Source organism: Cololabis saira, chromosome 17, assembly GCF_033807715.1.
Source record: "Cololabis saira isolate AMF1-May2022 chromosome 17, fColSai1.1, whole genome shotgun sequence".
In the NCBI taxonomy this organism is placed as follows: domain Eukaryota; kingdom Metazoa; phylum Chordata; class Actinopteri; order Beloniformes; family Belonidae; genus Cololabis; species Cololabis saira.
In genome coordinates, this window is record NC_084603.1 from 16723411 (window position 1) to 16746008 (window position 22598).

General features: G+C 42.2%; 1 protein-coding gene across 1 annotated transcript in view; it reads left to right on the plus strand.

The window, feature by feature from the left end:
- Nucleotides 1-7286, plus strand: part of valopa (vertebrate ancient long opsin a) — a 45550-nt gene extending 38264 nt beyond the window's left edge. Inside the window, exon 5 of the mRNA XM_061745406.1 lies at nucleotides 4842-7286. Coding sequence (XP_061601390.1) covers nucleotides 4842-5078 — 237 coding nt within the window. The 3' untranslated portion in view covers nucleotides 5079-7286. The remainder of the gene's footprint in view (nucleotides 1-4841) is intronic.
- Nucleotides 7287-22598: the final 15312 nt, after the last annotated feature.

A 22598-nucleotide genomic window follows, 5' to 3' on the forward strand; every position in this document is an offset into this window, starting at 1 on the left:
TTTCAGTCTGCCCACCTTAGTGGGCCTCGCTAAATCCGGCCCTGGGGGAAAGAGAGGTGTGCTTGCAATTCTTGCCACATTTCAGCAGTTATGAGGCTCGTTAAACACCTACTGTAGTTCTGGGTTTGGTAATCCTGAATTCTTCCACGGGCTTAAAAAAACCAGAGCCAAGAAAAAGGTCAATCAGAGGTTTTAGATTTAAAGTAGTGCACAAAACACTGATTGTTGGGCTGTGAGGGATAAATGTGTTGAAAATATTATGTTCTTTCCAGACTAACCATTTAAAAAAAGAACCACTTCAAATGGTTTAATTCCAGGTATTAAATTAGATATTCAACCTTTATTTGTCCATAAAATGTAATAGCACGTCTTTCCTCATTGAACATTTTGGGATCTATGAATTTATAAACCCTCCTTCACCTTTTAACACCTTTTTGCTCGCTCTCTTTCTGCATACAGTACGCTCGCCAGCCCAAGAGGCCTCACTACAAAGTGATTTCCCTGTTTTATGTTCAGCAGCTCAGCTGTTATTGTTTTTATAGTTATGTGATGAGTTTTTACGAACCGGAATAAATCTTAATTTTGCAGAAACGGCACACAGTAGAGACTTTTTAGTGCACATGTCAAATAAAACCACCCAAAACTGGACTGCCGCCCCGGTCCTGGTTCTCTCTCACAACTCTTTCAGCCGTTTACGGCAACATCATGTCACATACACAGTAACAACGCGGCTACAGGACGATGCTATCGCACGGAGCCAAAGACGACATTCAATTCAATTAAACTCAGCTTTATTCCTGTAGCTCTAAATCATGACGAATGTCCTCAAGGCACTTCAATGATACAGCTAAACCAATTCCAAAGTAGTCCAACTAAAATAGATCCAATAGAAAAGTAATAAAAAGTTATTGCTTGCTAAGGAGACTAACAGACTGCATCAAAACTTTTCCTCGATACAAACCCCCCCATCCTGAACTAGAAACCTCTGGCAGAACCAGAGGTTGAGAGGACGGGAAAGAGAACAGGAGCGCCTGCTCTGTTTCACATTTCACATTTTGTTTTTTTCTTCTTTCTTATAGTACTGGAGTTGAGGGGGGATGAGGGGGGATGGCATTCCCTCCTGAAATAAAAATGGTCCAAATCATCCCCCCTGTAAAACTGCCATCCCTCCTTTCCATCCCTTATGTTATTTCATCAATGAATGTGGTTTTACTGCTATTTCAACATTTAGGCCCCGTTTACACGGAGCAAAAACAGTGATGTTTTCATGCATTTTGGCCGTTCGTTTACACGAAAACGAAGCTCAAAGTCACCAAAAACCATCATTTCTAAAAAACTCCGGCCAAAGTGGAGATTTTCAAAAACTCTGTTTTCACGTTTGCTTGTAAACGGAGGGAAACTGACATTTAGGCTTCAGAACGACACATTATGCAACAGAAACGTCACCAGCGTCATGTGTACAACCTGTGTTTACAATTAGTTTGGCCACCGTCAATATTTTCTTGTATTTTACCTTTTTATATTCTAAAGTCACACTTAAAAGTAACTCCACTTTTCTGTCACTCCAAACCAAAGACTCTCGTTCATCTTGGAAGTAACTGGAAGTTACTTGTGTCATTTGTTGATGTTTTTTTCCAGGATTCCGATTGGCTAGCATGACTTTATCTTCTCGTTACACTGCCCCCTGTAGGTTTGGCTGCTCATAGCACCTTAACAGATATTTATGCAGGTTCCTGGAAATGATGGTATTTTTCAAAACGTAGATGGGGAAATATCTGTTTTTGTAAATACCCGGCTATGTGGAAACGTGGCCTAAATTGCCCGTAGGTGTGAGTGTGAGTGGTTGTTTGTCTGTATATGTGGCCCTGTGATGGACTGGTGACCTGTCCAGGTGTAACCCCTGCCTTTCACCTGAAAATAGCTGGGATAGGCTCCAGCAGACCCCCGTGACCCTGCAAAGGATAAAGCGGGTTAAGATAATAGATGGATGGATGGATATTAAATATAAATATTTATATATTTATTGCTTTTCAGAATTTCAAAGATACAGAGCAGACAAATGAAAAAAGAAAAGATAAAAGATAAAAGAAAAGCCTCCCCCCACCCTCAAACCAAACAAAACTTGAACAGATTCAGCACATCTCGTAAGAAAATAGTAAAGGTTGCAATCCATACAATAAACTAAGTATAATTAAAGAAGACTGTACAAAGTAAAAAGTAAAATAAGTAGTACACACAGCAAGGAGGTTCCTATTGATACATCAATCTTTTCTTTGAAACCATTTCAGTACAGGGTCCCACATTTTCTTAAACATGTCTTCGTTACGAAGTCTCAGTCTCTCCATGTGAATTTGGTGGAATTTGGAATTTGGTAGGTGGATTTCTCTCAGCCACAAATCATATGTGGGTGCAGTGTCTGCCCTCCATGTCCGGAGGATAAGCTTTTTTGCAATCACATTTCCAAATAGAACAGCCTTTTTCTGATATTTGTTGGCAAAAGACAAAGGGGTAGTTGCCCTGAGAACGGCTACAAGTGGATCCTGCTCCCAACATCTCCCATAAGCCCTAGAGAAGCAATGGAAAATACCTTTCCAGTATTTATTAAGTTTACTGCATAACCAAAAAGAATGTACTAAATTACCAGTCGCAGACTTGCAGACAAATGGGTGAAACGTTGGGAAAGAAACTGCAGCTTTTCTCTAGGCCAGGGGTCGGCAACCCAAAACGTTGAAAGAGCCATATTGGACCAAAAACACAAAAAAACAATATGTCTGGAGCCGCAAAAAATGAAAAGTCTTGTATAAGCCTTAGAATGAAGGCAACACATGCTGCATGTTTCTGTATTAGTTTTTTTTAGATTTCTTTTTTAATTATGCACTTCGAGAAAAAAGTTTAAATGTCGAGAAAAAAGTCGAAATGTCAAGAAAAAAAGCGGAAATTTTGAGAAAAAAGTCGACATTTCAAGATTAATGTTGAAGTACAATCTTGAGACAAAAGTCGAAATGTCGAGAAAAAAGTTGAAATGTCGAGAAAAAAGTAAAAATTTCGAGAAAAAAAGTCGAAATATCGAGATTAGAAAGGAAAGGAAAAAGGAAGAAAAAAGAGGAAAAAAAAGAAGAAAAAAAAGGAAAAAAAGGTCAAACATTTTTGAAAAAGCTCCAGGAGCCACTAGGGCAACGCTAAAGAGCCGCATGCGGCTCTGGAGCCGCGGGTTGCCGACCCCTGATATAGAAGAATACAGTCTACGTAACGTCGTAAACTGTATAAGACAGTGCCTGACATTCACAGAACAGTCATGTAGACTTTTCAAACATTCATCCCATACTTTTTCTTCCAATTCTACATTCAGCTCATCCGTCCATGTCTGCTTAATACTTGCTGTATTCGATGAAGTATTGCTTTGTAGAATCTGGTAAAAGAACGAAACCGCCCCTTTAGCAATAGGCTCGAATTTGTTTATTACCTCAAGGGCCTCATGCTTTACCAGAATTTCAAAATTGGGTAAATGCGTCCTGACATAGTCTCGGATTTGAAATAATCGAAACAGGATAGATTTGGGAATGTTGTATTTAGCTACAAGTTGTGAGTGTGATCCAAAAGTGCCATTAATGTATAAGTCAAGTGATGATATTTGATGATTTATAATTTCATGACTTTATTCTTATAGAATCCTACGGTGGCCGAGACCCGCCATTTAGGGTTGCCACCCGTCCCGTAAAATACGGAATTGTCCTTTATTTGAGAAAAAAATGTTGCGTCCCGTATTGAACTAATACGGGACACGATTTGTACCGTATTTTCATTAACTTTTACACCATATTCTAGTTGAATTATTGAAATAAATGAACCTTTACACCATATTCTAGTTGAATTATTGAAATAAATTAACTTTTACACCATATTCTAGTTGAATTATTGAAATAAGTGAACTTTTACACCATATTCTAGTTGAATTATTGAAATAAATTAACCTTTACACCATATTCTAGTTGAATTATTGAAATAAGTGAACCTTTACACCATATTCTAGTTGAATTATTGAAATAAATTAACCTTTACACCATATTCTAGTTGAATTATTGAAATAAATTAACTTTTACACCATATTCTTCACCTGTAGGCTATATTATACATCTGGGCTGATGTGGACATACATAGAATAGGAGGATATTTCAGTTGTATGGTTGTCTGTCTGTACAGTCATGAAAGTTCAATGCTATTAAAGCACTTTAAACTTTAAATCAAAGCATTTCGTTTTTTCATATAAAATAAACACATTTTTATTCAGTTTAGAAGTTTTGGGGCTTTTTTTTTGCTCCTGCGCTGCTGAAATCAGGGCGTCCCTTATTTCTATTTCTGAAAGGTGGCAACCCTACCGCCATTGCTGAAAATGAAAGTAACGCTGCAAACAGAAACAAACGCCGCTGCAAATAAAATAAACGCTTAGCAAATAAAATAAACGCTGCAAACAAAAAGAAACGCCGCTGCAAATAAAAGAAAGGCTTAGAAAATAAAATAAACGCTGCAAACAAAAAGATACGCCGCTTCAAATAAAAGAAACTCTGAAAATATAAAGAAACCCAGCTGCAAATAAAATAAAAAAACGACGCAAATTAAAAAGCCACAACGGAAGTGAATTACCGGGGACTATTTTTGCTGATGCACCGGTGTTTTTATGTGAGAGGAGAAGAAGAAGACGAAAAAAATTACACTCTCGGCCACCGTAGAATCCCCCCCCCATTCCCCTCAAGGTGGCTCCAATTTCTCCGGCCCTGGTGTGAAGCACGGGGAAACATTGTAATGAAGCTAATCCCCTTTTATCGTCCTGCTTTTCTCTCCAGTTCAGGAAGTGCCTGATCCAGCACTTCACCGGCATGGGGACCATCCCGGAGAGCAACATAAACCAGACCACGGACCGACCCGGAATCACAGCCGAGTCTCAGACCGGAGAAATGTCGGCCATCGCAGCCCGGATCCCCATGGGCGGCACGGCGCCGCCCAGATCTGAGGATTCTCAAACCGACTGCGGCTCGTTCGCTCAGCTTCCCATCCCAGAAAACAAAGTGTGTCCGCTGTAACCGCACACCTCGCCCCCATTGGTGTTCTCTCTCTCTCTTGTTTCGGTAACTTCTTGGACATCGCAACGAATGGACAAGAGGTAGAGAGTGCCGAGAGCTCGAAAGGATTTTCCGTGTTTAGGATTCTGGAAAAGTTTGTGGGGGGAAAAAAAGACAATGAAGGCAAAAAGGATGAACTGTGAATGACAGCGATGCTTCAAGGTTCACCCCATAGATACCTTGAAAATGCTGAGAACTCCTTCGTCCTGTTATCCGAGCTCGTCTTGGATATTTCCCTGACCATCGCTGCACATCTGGCAACGCATCACACTAGAGGGCACTTGATTCAACCTGATCGCATCTGCCTGTAAATCTCAATGGAAAAAAAAAGACAGGCTGCCAAAAACACAAACCTTTGCATCAGTCAGTCAGTCAGTGGAGGACTAGCCAGTGTGTTTTCAGAAACCACGATGCATCCGGCCTCTCATCTCGCCCTCGCCGTCTCCTTTGAAGCCCCCGTGATTGGCGCCTGCAGAGAATCCATTGTTTTTCTATGCTGTTTCAGTATTTGCTTTGGCAGCAAGTCCATTCATCTTTGCAAAGTCAAAAGCATGGCGTGGTCTTTTGAATTTAGATATTTTCACTTTATTGTTACCGACACAGACTAGTTTGGGTCAAAGCTTTCATGTTTAGTGAAGATGGTCAAGTTGACTTAGATAGAGATGCTGGTCCCCTGCTGCCTCCGCTACAGATGTAGAAAGACGAGATATTTATGAAGCAAGCGGAGCAGCAAACGCATGCATTCATGCAGCGAGGAGCTGACACACACGTGGGTAGCAGTTCACAGCTTATTCGAAAAAATAAAACCTATAGTTACTGTGACAAATACTACAAGTCACCAGTATATATCAATAGCACAAGAGCAGCTTTGACAATTAGCCATGTGTGAAAGCAACGGGGTATTTCCATCACAAGCACAAAGTCAGCAGCAATAGCTAAATAAAAGCCCAACATATTCAGCATTAGCTACAGTAGATGTAGCAGTGTTTGTTCAATTGTCTTCTACTTGACTTTGTAGTGCATGTTCGCTCAGTATTCCTCAGTATTTGTCAAAGACACTGTCATATGCTACTACAGTGATTATCTGTGTTATAATTGTAATGGTTTGGTGCCTGTTTTCAGTGTACTCCAGTGTTCTCAGTGTGGTCCTGTCACGTTTGAATGTTCCATCCAAAAGTAACATTTAGCATTTTTAAATGTCCTTTACATCCGTGCCGATTTTATTGTGATGCCTTAACGCCATAAAACAGTGGTAAAGATCTTGAAAATTAGGCTTCATTGCATACCCACCGTAGCTCTGAATTAGGAATTTACCTGTGTATTGTGAAACACCGCTCAGATGTTCAGACGTGGCGTTAACTCGCATCCCAGGTGATCGCATTAAACACCAGTGTGAATCCGACTCCGCTTAAGCAGAAGAGCTTTATTTCTTACTCTTGCTGTGCTTCAGAAAGGGTTCCTGTAGACGTGTTGCAGCCGGAGAAGTTACATTTTTGGGATTAAGGGCCAATCCCAATACACCCCCTACTTTCTACCACTAGCCCTAAAAATTAGTAGGGCCCTTGTAATCTTCCCTAGGGATTGGGACACCACTTGCTACGTCACCGCGTGGTTTACGTTCGGGTACGTAAGCGACTGCGTAGTTACGTTTGCACATACGTCACACCATATCAGGAAGCCCAGAGCTAAAAGCTGTTTTAATTTCCGCTGTAGCGCTGCTAATATGCCACTTTATTAAGTTTTAATATTTTTTCAGGCATAAAAGTAACCGTTAAAATCCCCAACCTGGGCTCAGTTTATCCAAATAATGCCTGTTAAGAAATTTGCTCCGACGTTTTCGGGATGAGAAGAGCTGCCGGCTTGGGAGCTGATTTATGGTTCCGCGTTAAATCGACGCAGAGCCTACACCGTACGGCGCGCGTCACCGCGTAACCTACGCCGTAGGCTCTGCGTTGGTGTAACGTGGAACCATAAATCATCCTTTATTCTGGCGAGATTTTCGCGGACAACGGGCAAAGGAGTGATTATGTACATCCACTGAGTGAATATTATGAAAGTAAAATATATATTTCTTGCTAGAAATGTAATTAAAATGCATTTTTATGCAGAAACTAACTCAAAATATTGATTTTATTCACTAAAAAATAAGAAATGTCCGCCATGTTTTTTTATTTTTATTTATTCAGTCTGCAAATGATGACGTAAAGCATTCTGGGAAATTTTCTAGCCCTCAGCGAGTCAGCATCTGAAATCCCTTGCTGTGAAGGGCTAGATTGATACCAACTAGCCCTCGTTATGCCCACTAGCCCTAGATGAAAAGAGGAATTGGGACACCACTACCCTCACAGGAACGCACAAACTTTAGGGGTAGTGCTGAAAAGTAGAGGTACGGGGGGGATTGGGACTGGGCCTAAAACCAGGGAGTACACATAAAGGCACACTATATAACGACATCATTCCAGACCAGGGGCAGTATTTCATGAGCACGTCCCCCTCGTCAAATCCAAACATAACCCTCACAACAGCAAACGTAGAAATGCAGCACAGTGATGCAACATAGAGGTGGAGCGGTCACAAGTTGAGGATCTTTTGTTGTTACGAAAACTGGACGACCTGAACTACATGTATGAACTTTTCTGGAGTCAAATGTCAAAAGAAATTATTAGAGGAAATGATTATTAATTCAATTCAATTCAATTTTATTTATATAGCGTCTAATACAACAAAAGTTGTATCTAGACGCTTTCCAGAGACCCATACCCAGAACATAAACCCCCGAGCAGTTATTACATAAACAATGGCAGGTAAAAACTCCCCTAGTGGGAGAAAAACCTTAAGCCAAACAGTGGCAAGGAAAAACTCCCCTTTAGGAGGGAAGAAACCTGGACCAGGACCAGGCTCATAAGGGGGGAATCTCCTGCCGAAGGCCAGACTGGTGGGTCAGGGACGGCAGCAGCACACAGCAGGCATGTGGAAGCAGTAACGGGATGACCAGGGGTGGGGACCGCAGGCCAGCACGCAGCTCCCGAAGCTCCGGCCCAATCAGCAAGTCCCAGGTTAGGTTCAGGGTCGGGGAAAGGTTGAAAAGGGGCAGGGCCAGGGAGAGGAGTCTTGAGGGACGAAGCTTCTCCCCCGCCCAAAAGGGGCCGTTACCCTGCCCCTCTCACTCCCACACTGCAGGATCCGGTGTTTTGCATTCAGAGATGCTCTTCGCCACCGGCAGAGGATCCTGCACCATGAACAAAAGAGAAAAAAGAGAAGAGAAGGGGGGGCCAGCACAATAAACTACAGGAGCGACTCTAACACACTAGAGTTTACATTACCTAGAGATTTACCAACACCAGCTAGAGGTTTACTAAACACTAACTATAGGCTTTACTAAACAGAAAGGTTTTAAGTTTAGTTTTAAAGGTGGAGGTGGTGTCAGCCTCCTTAACCCAGATTGGAAGTTGGTTCCATAGTAACGGTGCCTGATAGCAGAACGCCCGCCCTCCAAATCTACATTTGGATACTCTAGGAACTACGAGTAAACCTGCACTCTGAGAGCGGAGAGCTCTGACAGGAACATAAGGCACTATCAGGTCTGGTATTACCAGTTACTTTTGCTAAATGTGGTCCTTCAAGCTATTAAATTACAGTCTAATTAGCTTTTCACTGCTGCCTTTTGACCTAGCATTTGCTAAATGCTGCAGTGTAATATGTCTTCTCTCGTCTACGTGAGACGGCATTCACATCCTTGTCATTGTTGTGAGTTCTGCCATGTAAATACTCACGTCGGAAGAAAACCGCGGTCTTGCGATCATGAGCGGTCTGAGCAGTTTCTCGGTGCAGTAATGATGGACAGACTTGTGACAATTAAGTGAATTGAAGTGATTCTTCTTTTTTAAATTGAAAATTAGAACAAGCATACCGTTTTAATTTGCTATTTTTAGGTTTTTTAAATACCTGACATGTTTCGGCGATTCTTTTCGCCTTCATCAGATCGATTCTGATGAAAGCAAAATTAAATTGTAAAGTCATGGGCAAAGTGAACTTTATTAAATCAAACATACCGTTTTGTCGACCCAAACTTGCTAGTTTGTGGTGTAGAACGTATATCAGTAGAGATTTCATTCTTGCAGCCTCTTTGTTGTGCTCATTAATCCAATTCATCAACAGCATTTACAGATTTTAAAAGCACAAGAGACCATCAATTTTTTTTTTGCTATTGTTTTTTTAAGTGACTCCCAACTTTAAAACTCAGATATTACACAAACCCAGTCACTTCCTGTGATGCTATTTCTTTTTCAGATTCACAGATTCCAGTTCAGAATAGTTGCTTCCACCCGGCTTCATGTCAAGCACATTAGTCTAAGTCGACAACCAGCCTAGTATCAACAAAATCCAAATGATGAAAAAATGTGGACGTCAGTAAATGACTCGGGTTTGCAGTAAAAACTCATTTGTCCAAAGTGGGTCGCCTATTCTGCCCCCCCATCTCTCTGTTTTTGAGAAGTGGCTCGGCACCTCTGTACCAGTCTTCAATGAGGCCTGACCCTTTCCTGTCACGACCAGTTCGGTACATTCTGTACCAGTGGAAATGGCTGTGAACGGGAGAAGTACCAGGCACTACACACTGTAACTTTTTTGTAAGTTGAATATTTAGTTTAGTTTATTTATTTAGCAAAACAAATTGAACAATAAACGTAAAAACATTGAAATACATGCAAGGAAAGGAAGAAGCCTGGTGGCTTCTATAGAATCCTTTCCACATATGAATAAAAAACAAAACAAAAGCTACACAAGGGGGAGTAAAAAAACAAAAAACAAAAGAAAATGTAACTCAGATTAAATAATAAACACTACAAAAATGAAACAATAAGAAAGTTCTTTAAATGTTTTTTGAATATTGGCAAGAATGGTGATGATTTAAGAGATTTATTGAGTGAATTCCACAAGTGGGGAAAGATTGATGTTTAGATGTTCTACAAAACGGTAAATTAAAATCATCTTTGTGCCTTGTTGCATAAGAATGAATATCATAATTAACACAAAAGAAATAATGAAAAAAAATATAATAAATAAATAATATAATAAATAAATATTCATGGCTCACCAGGTATTTTGAACAAAGCATGTCACAGATATTTCGTAGAGACCTCAGGACTTGTAGTGGGATCGGTGTGAACAGACTCGTTCACAAATTCATTAAATTGTACTGAATGGAGAAAGCACTGATCTTTGCCTGGTAATTATTCAAAATTATGAATACTAAAATCATTTAATTTTTTTATTTTATTTATTTTTTGGGCGTAAACCTGGTAATCAGCCGTGCAGCTGCAGACCTACCGCCGTACAAGAGTTTGGTCCCAAAATGAAACCAGCAGCAGAACACTGCCAGATAACAAAAAGACGTGAGGAAAGCTGCAAACACCCAATCTTTACATCGTGGTCCGTCCTTCCATGTCAGCAGAGGTCCTGTGCTATAATAAAACTGCTTTCCCTCGGCGAGATGCTGAGAGATCAGAAAGGAACATCTAGCAATTGCAATTTCACTCAATATTTTTTGAATGTTTTCATTTAAAGGTCTGCACTTCTCATATCCTGATGACGGAGACTCGTACAAAACTGAGAACAGCAAAAAGAACAATTTATTTTTTTGGTCATCACACAGATAATACTAGTGGGTACCGGTCTACTGTTTTCAGAGTCTCCTCACAACCACATGGCAGACCCCACAGACCCATCAGTGCCACCAGATCCAGTAGCCTAGCCGTGTAGTGACTTTACTGTTGAGATCAACCCAGATAAATAACACGGGGGATAAATAAATCAAGCAAGCCTGAAAGTGTCACATTCGTTGGAAGGATTACAGACTGCACTGCATGCTGATAAAGGGAAGGTGCACTCCCAACCTCTCTAGATGAGTTAACGCTCCCGTTTCCCACCTCCTTCCCGGAGTCGGGGGGTGAGAAACAGCACTTGGCATGTCAATACCTGTTCTGCTGTATGTGTTGGGTGTCCTGAGTATTACTGTGTTGGATTTAATGGGTTAACAAGTGATAGATGCACGCTGTTTATAAGATTGTCTGTATTAAAGTATATTTTTGAAAAGCAAAATTGCTCGTTTTCTTGTATTAATAGTCTGTTTTTCATTTTCATTCAAGGGAATACTTGATTACGTTTAGAAAGCTTTGCCTAGTTCAGGGGTCGGCAACCCAAAATGTTGAAAGAGCCATATTGGACCAAAAACACAAAAAACAAATGTCTGGAGCCACAAAAAATGAAAAGTCTTGTATCAGCCTTAGAATGAAGACAAAGACATGCTGCATGTATCTATATTAGTTAGAACTGGGGGAAGATTTTTTTTTTCATTATGCACTTCGAGAAAAAAGTCGAAATGACGAGAAAAAAGTCAAAATTTCAAGAAAAAGGTCGAAATGTCAAGATTAATGTTGAAGTACAATCTTGAGAAAAAAGTCGAAATGTTGAGAAAAAAGTCAAAATGTCGAGGAAATAGTCAAAATGTTGAGGAAATAGTCAAAATGTCGAGAAAAAAGTTGAAATGTTGAGAAAAAAGTCAAAATTTCAAGAAAAAAGGTGAAATGTCGAGATTAATGTTGAAGTACAATCTCAAGAAAAAAGTTGAGAAAAAAGACAAAATTTTGAGAAAAAAGTCGAAATGTCGAGATTAAAAAGGAAAGGAAAAAGGAAGAAAAAAAGAAAAAAAGGAAAAAAAAAGGTCAAACATTTTTGAAAAAGCTCCAGGAGAGCCGCGGGTTGCTGAACCCCGGTCTAGCTCATGGTCTACAATCATATTATTGGCAAAATCACCCAAAAGAACTTTGGCTTCAAATGCTGGTCGTCTCTTCCCAGCCAACGCTTGGGTGGGGCCCAGGGGAGACACGAATGGGCTGAAAACCTGGGCCCCATACGAGACTGTTGATGGTTATACTCAGGTTATACTCAGGTTCATGGGTGATGAAAGGCCACGGGCTCAACTTTGCTGTCCTTTTGGAGTCATATGTGCAAACCCAAGTGGATCACTTGAAGAAAAAACAAAAAAGATTACATATTGACCCCATATGCTCCATTTTTAACCCCATTCTTATCCCTTCAGTGGTAAATAAAGTATTTTTGAATAGACTAGAATTGAATCAGGTTGAATGTACTGTATATCTTGTGATGGGCCATCGACGCAGGGTTGTGACAACTGGGCATCTCTTTACACAGCACATCGTCACACATCAACAACGATGAAAGTAGCTCACAGCTACAGTCGACATCCCGGCAGAGGAGAATAGGACTCAGGAACCAACCCAGTCTCACACAAAAACGTACCCTGCCTACGTTGGTCCAAAGTGCAAAAACGTAGAGGGGCTACAATATTAGCCCTTGAAATGTATAACTGTTACGTTTTTTTAGCCCTTAAAACGTATAACTGTTACATTTTTCTGCCGATTCGTTTTGCGCCCAAGTCACGTGACTTTTAAGATTCTGGCCGTGATACCAACAAACACGGTGGACATTTTTCATTTTTGAGTGAAGAAAATCAATATTTTGAGTTAGTTTCTGCATAGAAATGCGTTTTGATTACATTTCTAGCAATACATATTTCACTTTCATAATATTCACTCAGTAAATGTATATAATCTCTTGCTTGCTCGTGGTTGCAAGGTTTTTTCAGATCTCGTCAGAATAATGTAAATCTGGAACGTTTTAAAAACGTGAAATGGTTACATTTTTGGTTGCTGTACACGCTGTGAAGAAAATCAATATTTTGAGTTAGTTTCTGCATAGAAATGCGTTTTGATTACAGATCTGAAAAAACCTTGCAACCACGAGCAAGCAAGAGATTATATACATTTACTGAGTGAATATTATGAAAGTGAAATATGTATTGCTAGAAATGTAATCAAAACGCATTTCTATGCAGAAACTAACTCAAAATATTGATTTTCTTCACAGCGTGTACAGCAACCAAAAATGTAACCATTTCACGTTTTTGAAAACGTTCCAGATTTACATTATTCTGACGAGATCTGAAAAAACATTGCAACCACGAGCAAGCAAGAGATTATATACATTTACTGAGTGAATATTATGAAAGTGAAATATGTATTGCTAGAAATGTAATCAAAACGCATTTCTATGCAGAAACTAACTCAAAATATAGATTTTCTTCACAGCGTGTACAGCAACCAAAAATGTAACCATTTCACGTTTTTAAAACGTTCCAGATTTACACTATTCTGACAAGATCTGAAAAAACCTTGCAACCACGAGCAAGCAAGAGATTATATACATTTACTTAGTGAATATTATGAAAGTGAAATATGTATTGCTAGAAATGTAATCAAAACGCATTTCTATGCAGAAACTAACTCAAAATATTGATTTTCTTCACAGCGTGTACAGCAACCAAAAATGTAACCATTTCACGTTTTTAAAACGTTCCAGATTTTCATTATTCTGACGAGATCTGAAAAAACCTTGCAACCACGAGCAAGCAAGAGATTATATACATTTACTGAGTGAATATTATGAAAGTGAAATATGTATTGCTAGAAATGTAATCAAAACGCATTTCTATGCAGAAACTAACTCAAAATATTGATTTTCTTCACTCAAAAATGAAAAATGTCCACCGTGTTTGTTGGTATCACGGCCAGAATCTTAAAAGTCACGTGACTTGGGCGCAAAACGAATCGGCAGAAAAATGTAACAGTTATACGTTTTAAGGGCTAAAAAAACGTAACAGTTATACATTTCAAGGGCTAATGTTGTAGCCCCTCTACGTTTTTGCACTTTGGACCAACGTAGGCAGGGTACGTTTTTGTGTGAGACTGGGTTGCAGGAACGGGAGAGTGAAACCAAACGAGTGGATCTGTGTCATAAATACGACTTAACGACCGCACATGTACAGGAAGGAGCTGAGGTAAAAATTGCAAAGGTTCTTGACTTCTGCTTTAGCTGGAAATATCTTAAAGCACTGAAGTGTTTTCTATCCAATAAACAATTTTTGTGCAGGTTTTAAATCTACAGGGTGCTGAATTTCTTCACCCCCCTGTACAGTCAGTGCCTGCATGTTTGCAGTTAAAACTGTAGTCTCCATCTTCACCTGAGACGCCAGAGAATTTTGAAACCCAACACCTTTCTTTATCTCATCTTCAGGCCAAAGGAAGTGAAAATGTATGTTATCATAACACAACCATGGGAAAAATGTCTCCACAGACTCACGGGATACAGGACAGGTCATCAATGTGTTCAACCTATTATGGGACCTATTATGAAAAACACGTTTTTTCTTGCTTTAACATATATAACGTGGTCTCCCCTCAGCCTGCCAACTCAGAGGGGCAGAGCTGGGTAGAGTAGCCAAAAATTGTACTCAAGTAAAAGTACTGTTACTTCAGAATAATATGACTCAAGTAGAAGTAAAAAGTAGTCATCCAAATAATTACTTGAGTAAAAGTAAAAAAGTACTTGGTGTAAAAACTACTCAAGTACTGAGTAACTGTTGAGTAACGTCTGATTTATTTTTTTAACACAACCATTCAAACAGACAAAAGTACAAAATACAAAATAATCATCTTCAGGCAAATTAAATCAATAAAATAAATTAAAATTAATAAGAAATAGCTTAGATTAAAATAAACCTAAAGTAAATTCAAGTAGGGTACTTTGATAAATAATAAAATAAATAAAAAAAATAAATTAAGCACAAGTATCACAAAATTTCAAGCCTTTGTACTTTTCTTTTTTAACCAGGCAGAACTAGAACAAGCCCATGAACTCATAGAAACTCTGTGTGTGTTTGAGTCTGTGTAAATGTGACAAAACATGCAAAAACAAACATTTTTCCCAAAGAATCACTCAGTGATGTCATGAGATTGACGCGTACGTGGATAAAAGGGATAAAAGAAAAGTAACAGCTCAACGTAGCCTAATGTAGCGGAGTAAGAGGAACAGTTTCTTCTTCACAAATCTACTCAAGTAAAAGTAAAAAGTATAGTGATTCAAAACTACTCCTAAAAGTACAACATTTCCCAAAACTTACTCTAGTAAATGTAACGGAGTAAATGTAACTCGTTACTACCCAGCTCTGGAGAAGGATGAAAGCAACCAAATTCTGCACTGTCTGTACAGCCGCCCGGATGAGCCGTCCAGTTTGATGTGACTTTTACGAGCCGTTCAGAATCTGCTCCCGTCGTGAGTCACGACGGGAGCAGATTTCCATAGGTGGGCCTCCGATGCTGAAACCACGACCACAACTAACTCCGCCGGCCGGAGCTTCCGCCATTGTTCAGAAGCGGTGGCTGTTTCAACAACGAGGGACACTAAAAATGAGGTTTTGCATCGACATTTACCCTCATAAAAGGATCAGTGCCCACAGCACGGACCCGGCAACTGCACACGAGTCAGCGGTAAGTCACGTTAATTTTTTTATGTTATTTATATTTGTCTACAGATATGATCTTTGCATGGGCTAAGTATTTAGCTTAGCTCCGGTGTTACTCGTTGGGTAACACCGGAGCTCTATTAGTAATACATTTCTTTCTGTTTATAGTTTCAGATCTTCCAAGCACCTGAAGCTGTTCAACGACACCTTCAGAAGACGCACGGTCCTTCCTTGAGCCAGCAATAGTGCATAAATGTTATTTATATACAACTTGGTGTATATAAACAGTGTATGGTGTATATAAGTGGTGTATATGGTGTATATAATGTGTACAAATGTTATTTTATTTTTTTAACAATAAAGTTGCCATTTGTGAACATTCAGTGTTGTGATTTCTTTACAGTTAACATGATTCATTTGTCTTGTAACATAAGAAGTGTAAAATGATGAGGAATCGGAGTAAATAACTGTGGTGTACCGGTTTAGAATTCAATTAAATCTTCCTGTGTGAATTAGTGTGAAGACGATGTAACCGTCCCCCCCTTCAGGGAACTAAAGGCTGATTTATGGTTCCGCGTTTCACCAACGCAGAGCCTACGGCGTAGGGTACGCGTCGATTTAACGCAGAACCATAATTTAGGCTTTAAGATCCGTTTACACCGTGTCATAACTGAATGAGAGCGTCCGACTATCGCGTCGAGCTGCGTGACATCGGACGCTCTCTGTCCACACTGAAACCGTTAAACTCGCGGCCAGTTAGGACAGTCTAATGCAAAAAAAAATAAAGCAATGGAATTTATTTTGTCGCTGACGCTCGCTCGCTTTAATTGTGTACGGAGCCGCTGCTCTTCTGCCCAGAGCGAGGCTTTGTGCCTCCCCTGCTACATGTCATTCAGGCAGCCCTCTCAGAATCCCTCATAGAGAAGGAGGTTAGAAACAGTAAAAATAAAGACATGGCCCAGAGGCTGGATTTCTAATTTATGTAGAAAAAACAATCAAAAGCTTGTTTTTAAGACATTCAAGGCTTGTTTAAAATAGACATTAAATGCCATAATAGGTCCCCTTTAAGCTACGTCCTGCTTGCACCCTGCTGCTGAAAACAAAAGGATTCCACCCCTTTTTTAAAAAAAGTAATTGCGTCCAAATCAGCCACTGCCTTCATGTGGAATTAGTGATAGCGATGGTACGAAACCTGTTCTCAAATGTCTCTCTGCAACTCTGCAGTATAAGAAATATTAGTATTAAAAGTATTATTTAAAAGTGTACACCATGTTCAGAACATCGGACACCTGGCTTGAACTTATTTATTTAACAAAAAGCTCTAGACACATTACAGAGACCTCCGTGGTGGAAAGGGTTATGGTCTTTAATGGTAAGGAGTGAAAGTTCCTTTTAGACGTGTCTAACCTCAATCTGAAGAGAGGAGTGTTTGAAAGAGCTCATTTAAAGCAATCACGGTGTATCATCTGCATTACTGCACTTTTTTAGTTAATATGTGTTAGGCAGAGCTGGGTAGAGTAGCCAAAAATTGTACTCAAGTAAAAGTACTGTTACTTCAGAATAATATGACTCAAGTAGAAGTAAAAAGTAGTCATCCAAATAATTACTTGAGTAAAAGTAAAAAAGTACTTGGTGAAAAAACTACTCAAGTACTGAGTAACTGTTGAGTAATGTCTGATTTATTTTTTTAACACAACCGTTCAAACAGACAAAAGTACAAAATAATCATCGTCAAGCAAATTAAATCAATAAAATAAATTTAAATGAATAAAAAATAGCTTAAATTGAAATAATCTTAAAGTAAATTCAAGTACTTTGATAAATAATAAAATAAAAAAAAATAGTAACAGAATAAAAAATAAATTAAGCACAAGTAGCACAAAATTTCAAACCTTTGTACTTTTCTTTTTTAACCAGGCAGAACTAGAACAAACATGAACTCATAGAAACTCTGTGTGTGTTTGAGTCTGTGTAAATGTGACAAAACATGCAAAAACAAACATTTTTCCCAAAGAATCACCCAGTGATGTCATGAGATTGACGCGTACGTGGATAAAAGGGATAAAAGAAAAGTAACAGCTCAACGTAGCCTAATGTAGCGGAGTAAGAGGAACAGTTTCTTCTTCACAAATCTACTCAAGTAAAAGTACAAAGTATAGTGATTCAAAACTACTCCTAAAAGTACAACATTTTCCCAAAACGGAGTAAATGTAACTCGTTACTACCCACCTCTGGTGTTAGGCTGTGTTAGAATTACCGGATTTAAAGGATTTTATTTAGGCCAAAAATCTCTTCCCGGCTCAGTGCCAGTGACCAGGGGCCGGAATATTAAACAGTTACACTGTATATATTAACCATGACTGTTCTGTTTCAGTCCAGAGGACACAGGTTAATTATATTTTGGGAGTTGCTAGCATGTTTTTTTATGTATTTATCTTATTTAGCAGGAAGCAAGCCGTCCAATGAGGTTGACAAACTGGACAGCAGCATGAATGCTCCCACCCCAAACCCTTCCTTCAGCTCCTCTGGCAGGTAATACTACAGTATAAGTAGCAGCAGAGTGGTCACCTGTCAGTTGGAAGGGTCTTGTTTTATCATCTTAGGGCATGATCCTGCACTGCAAAAACTCAAAATCTTACTCGGAATATTTGTCTTATTTCTAGTTAAAATGTCTAATTTTTAGTCAAAAAATCTCATTACACTTAAAACAAGAGTCATTACCAGAAAAATAACTTGTTATTTGACAATTTTCACTGTTTCAAGTCAATTTTCGCTTGAAATAAGTAGAAAACTCTGCCAGTGGGACAAGATTTATCTTCCCATTACAAGCAAAACAATCTTGTTCCACTGGCAGATTTTTCTACTTATTTTAAGTGAAAATCTACTTGAAACAGGTGAAAATTGTTTTTTTTTTCCAGTGATTAGTCTTGTTTTAAGTGTAATGAGATTTTTTTTACTAAAAATGAGACATTTTAACTAGAAATAAGACAAATATTCTTGTTAAGATTTTGAGTTTTTGCAGTGATCCATTTTACTTATCCTGTGAAGGACAGAGTCATATTGATAATTCAGAAAAGTGTTTTTTATTGTTGTGTTTTGATGTATTTGATGTAAGCACAGTGGATATTTAAAGCCTTACAGAAGGCTGCATTTAACTGCTGCTATGTCATTCCTGCAGTATTTCTGCAGGTGTTTTGGTCAGTGCTATTATTTGTAATATATTATATTATTTGTATCTCCTTCCTTCTTCCCTTCCTCTTTTCTCCCTTCCTTCCTTCTTTCCTTGTTTTCTCCCTTCCTTTCTTCTTTTTTCCCTTCTTTCCTTCTTTCCTCCTGCTCTCTCCTTTCTTCTTCCCTTCCTCTTTTCTCCCCTTCTTCCTTCTTTCCTTTCTTTCTTTCTTTCTTTCTTTCTTTCTTTCTTTCTTTCTTTCTTTCTTTCTTTCTTTCTTTCTTTCTTTCTTTCTTTCTTTCTTTCTTTCTTTCTTTCTTTCTTTCTTTCTTTCTGGCTCATTTCTTTCTTTCTTTCTTTCTTTCTTTCTTTCTTTCTTTCTTTCTTTCTTTCTTTCTTTCTTTCTTTCTTTCTTTCTTTCTGGCTCATTTCTTTCTTTCTTTCTTTCTTTCTTTCTTTCTTTCTTTCTTTCTTTCTTTCTTTCTTTCTTTCTTTCTTTCTTTCTTTCTTTCTTTCTTTCTTTCTTTCTTTCTTTCTTTCTTTCTTCCTTCCTTCCTTCCTTCTTTTCTTCCTTCCTTCCTTCCTTCTTTCCTCCCTTCTTCTCTTCCTCCTTCCTTGACCCGAATACAGCACAAGGGTTAAAACCGGAGTTCACTGTATTCCAGTGACTTCTTCAGTCCTCACATCAGCATTTCTCTGGGATGTGGAGGAACGAAAGTTACGCCTGTAACTACGGTTCTATGAGTCCCGGATGACCGCCAGGCGGTGCTGTAAGCACTGGATATCTTCCCTCGCGCATGCGCATGTCGAGTACAATACCAACAATGTCACGTCACCCGTGACCCCGGCATGACCCCCGGAAGGGTATATCTTCCGGCGTCAGCATGGGATCGACTCCTAGAATCTTCTCGCGAGAGCACGAGGATTCGGAGTGACCGGCAGGCCTGGCGGTCATCCGGGACTCATAGAACCGTAGTTACAGGCGTAACTTTCGTTCTATTTCGTCCCTACTGACCGCCAGGCGGTGCTGTAAGCACTGGATGACGAATACCAACAATGTCACGTAGGATCCCGGTCACTTGCCTCACTGACCAGGGGCAGAAGGACCCGGGAGTAGAACCACGCCCAATGGTTGGGGAGTGGCGACATTGATCCGGTAAAAGCTGGAGAACGTGTCTGGCGACGTCCACGAAGCCGCTGTGCAGATGTCCTCCAGAGGCACCCCCTGCAGGGCAGCCAAGAAGCTGCGACGCTTCTGGTCGAGTGGCACCTCACCCCCACTGGTAAGGGGCGGCCACTGGCCCTCTAGGCGTGCTCGACGGTGTCCACCACCCAGTGGGACGGCGCTGTCCAGAAAACAGCACGCCCCCTGTTGGGGCCACCATAGCAGAGAACAAGCTGCTCCGACCGTCGCACAGGCGCGGTAACATAAGCAGCGAGGGCCCGTACGGGGCACAAAGGGCTCGGCCCACTCTCTGCAGGACCTAGGGCAGGAACGCCACGTTCGGCCACAACGTAGCCCCTGAGCTGACTGACAGGGCATGTAACTCATCGACTCGCCGATGTTATAGCGAGGAGAAAAGCTATCTCCATAGAGAGCCACTTCAGGCCCACCCGGGCCAAGGGCCCAAAGGGTGGGGAAGAGAGGGCACCTAGCACCATGGGCAGGTCCCACACTGCTCGGGGGTTTCTATTTATGTTCATGTTCTGGTTCTCTGGAAAGCGTCTAGAGACAACATCTGTTGTATTAGACGCTATATAAATACATTCGAATGGAATCGAAAACTGGGGCCTTTGGGCTCCTCGGGGGGGGGGGGGGGGGGGCGCAGCCTCAGAGCCCCCCCTGAGAGAGAGAAACCAGCCGGTGGCACTCTCAACCAGGGCATGTTGCGACGAAATGACCGCCACATACACCCTTAAAGTGGACTGAGCACGGCCACCATCCAGGAGGGACCGAAAGGAACCCCAGGATCATGGCCACGGGTCAAAGAACAGGGTCCTCTGCCCCGTCTGCACACCAGGCAGAGAATCTCCCCCACTCGCACTCATACCAGAGGCGGGTGGGAGGCACATGGGCATTCGAGATGCCAGCCCTGACGTGTTCAGGACAGCTTGACAACAATGGGTCGGGCGCCGCAGCGGCCAGACTCAGAGCCAAAAACGACGGGGTCGGGGTGCAAAACCTGAATCCCCGGCTGGAAAAGACGGTCCCTCTGGGGGGCGTCATGTTGTGTCGCAGCAGAGCCTCCGCAGCAGTGGAAACTGTGTTTCCCCGGTCGGAAGGGGGCCACCAAGAGGAGCCCGTGAGCCCTCTGGAGGACCCTCTGCAAAGGCGGCTTGCGCCGGGAGAGGAAGTCCGTCACCCGGTTCCTGTCTCCAGGCCGGGCAGGCGAGGAGACACTCTACACTAGGAGGCCCCGGGACACCTGCAGCAGCTGTGCAGAGTCGGGGCCCCCTCTGGTGGCCGATCAAGGAACAGTGGACACACTGTCCGACCGAACCGGCACGTGCCTCCCCCACAGGAGTTGCAAAAAATGTTAGTGTGAAGTGCAGAGCCCAGAGCTCCAGCACATTGATGTGGCGCGTGCGGACTACTGATGAAAGTCTCCCGGCAGGGAGGGGACAGCGCCTAAGGGCACACCCCTCAGCCGGAATGTGTATGGAAAGGGTATGGACACACCCGCGAAACCCTGACCAGCCTGCGCCCGTGCCTCTTGGCATCCAGGCGAGGCTGTCCAGCCACATTGCAGGGGGCGTAGCGACAGCAGGCCCAAATGTATAAGAGGGGCAAGGGTTGCCACCATGCACCTGGTGAAAAAAATCCTCGGTGACAGGGAGAGCCCGCACAGGAGCACCCTGAACCGACAACGGTGGCCCCGGTAGGCGAGCCCCCGGAACTACCGGTGACGTGCCGCGACCGGCACGTGAAACAAGCGCCCTGTAGGTCCACAGTTGCAAACCACTTCCTCCTGACCAACGCAGAGCATCTGCTGTGGTCAAGCTTCCGGAAGGGCAGGACCTTCATGTATTCGTCGAGGTCCCTCAGGTCCAAGATGGGACGACGTCCGTCGTCTCTCTTGCTGACGAGAAAGTAGCTCAAGTAGAACCCCCAGGCCGCGGCGGGGGGTCCACCGGCATGATGGCGCTCTTGGCCAGTAGGGCAGGCAACACCTGAGCCCGAGCCGGAATGTTTGCCGGGTCTCTGACGATGGTCATCTCAACCCGGCCGGAGGTAGGAGGCCGGTGTCGGAACTGCAATACGTACCCCTGGGCTAGGGTGGAAACCACCCGGGCCCCAATGAGCAGGCAGCCCAGTAACCGAGCTGCTGCCGGAAAAGTAGCTGACGACCGGCTCCGTGGCCTTAGCGCCGTCTCCCCCGGGCTCTGGACGTCCCGGGGGGGCGACAGTCGGGATCAACGCCCCGACGCTGGTGGGACGGTCCGCGCACAGGGGGGCGAAAGTCACCAGCAGGCTGACTCACAGACCGCTGAAAGCCGCCGTGGGCAGGCGGCCGGGGGCGAAGCCCGGGGGCCGGTGAAGGGCCTCCCGGTGTACAGGAAGCGGCCGCACCCCTGTGAAGGTACACCAGCCGCTGCCTGGTCTCATCGGCCAGGGCGGTGCGGTTCAGAGCTTCCAGGGCAGTTGCCCCAAACAGCTCCCCCGGTTCTGCCGGTGCCTGACGAAGAACCCTACGAGCAGTCTCCGTCAGGGGCGACTGTGCCAGTCAGACATGACGGCGCATGCGCACCAGGGTGGACATCAGCCGCCCCAGTTCCCTCGTTTGGGAGGCAAAGCCTGTAGGGACACATCACACAAGTCCCGTGTGGAATCATCCACCTGTGCATCCTGCAGGGAGGTGGAGAGAGCCAGTAGCAGATGAGAAAGGGTGTTCCCCAGCCGGCCGATGCGTGCCGCTGTTTCATAAGCCTT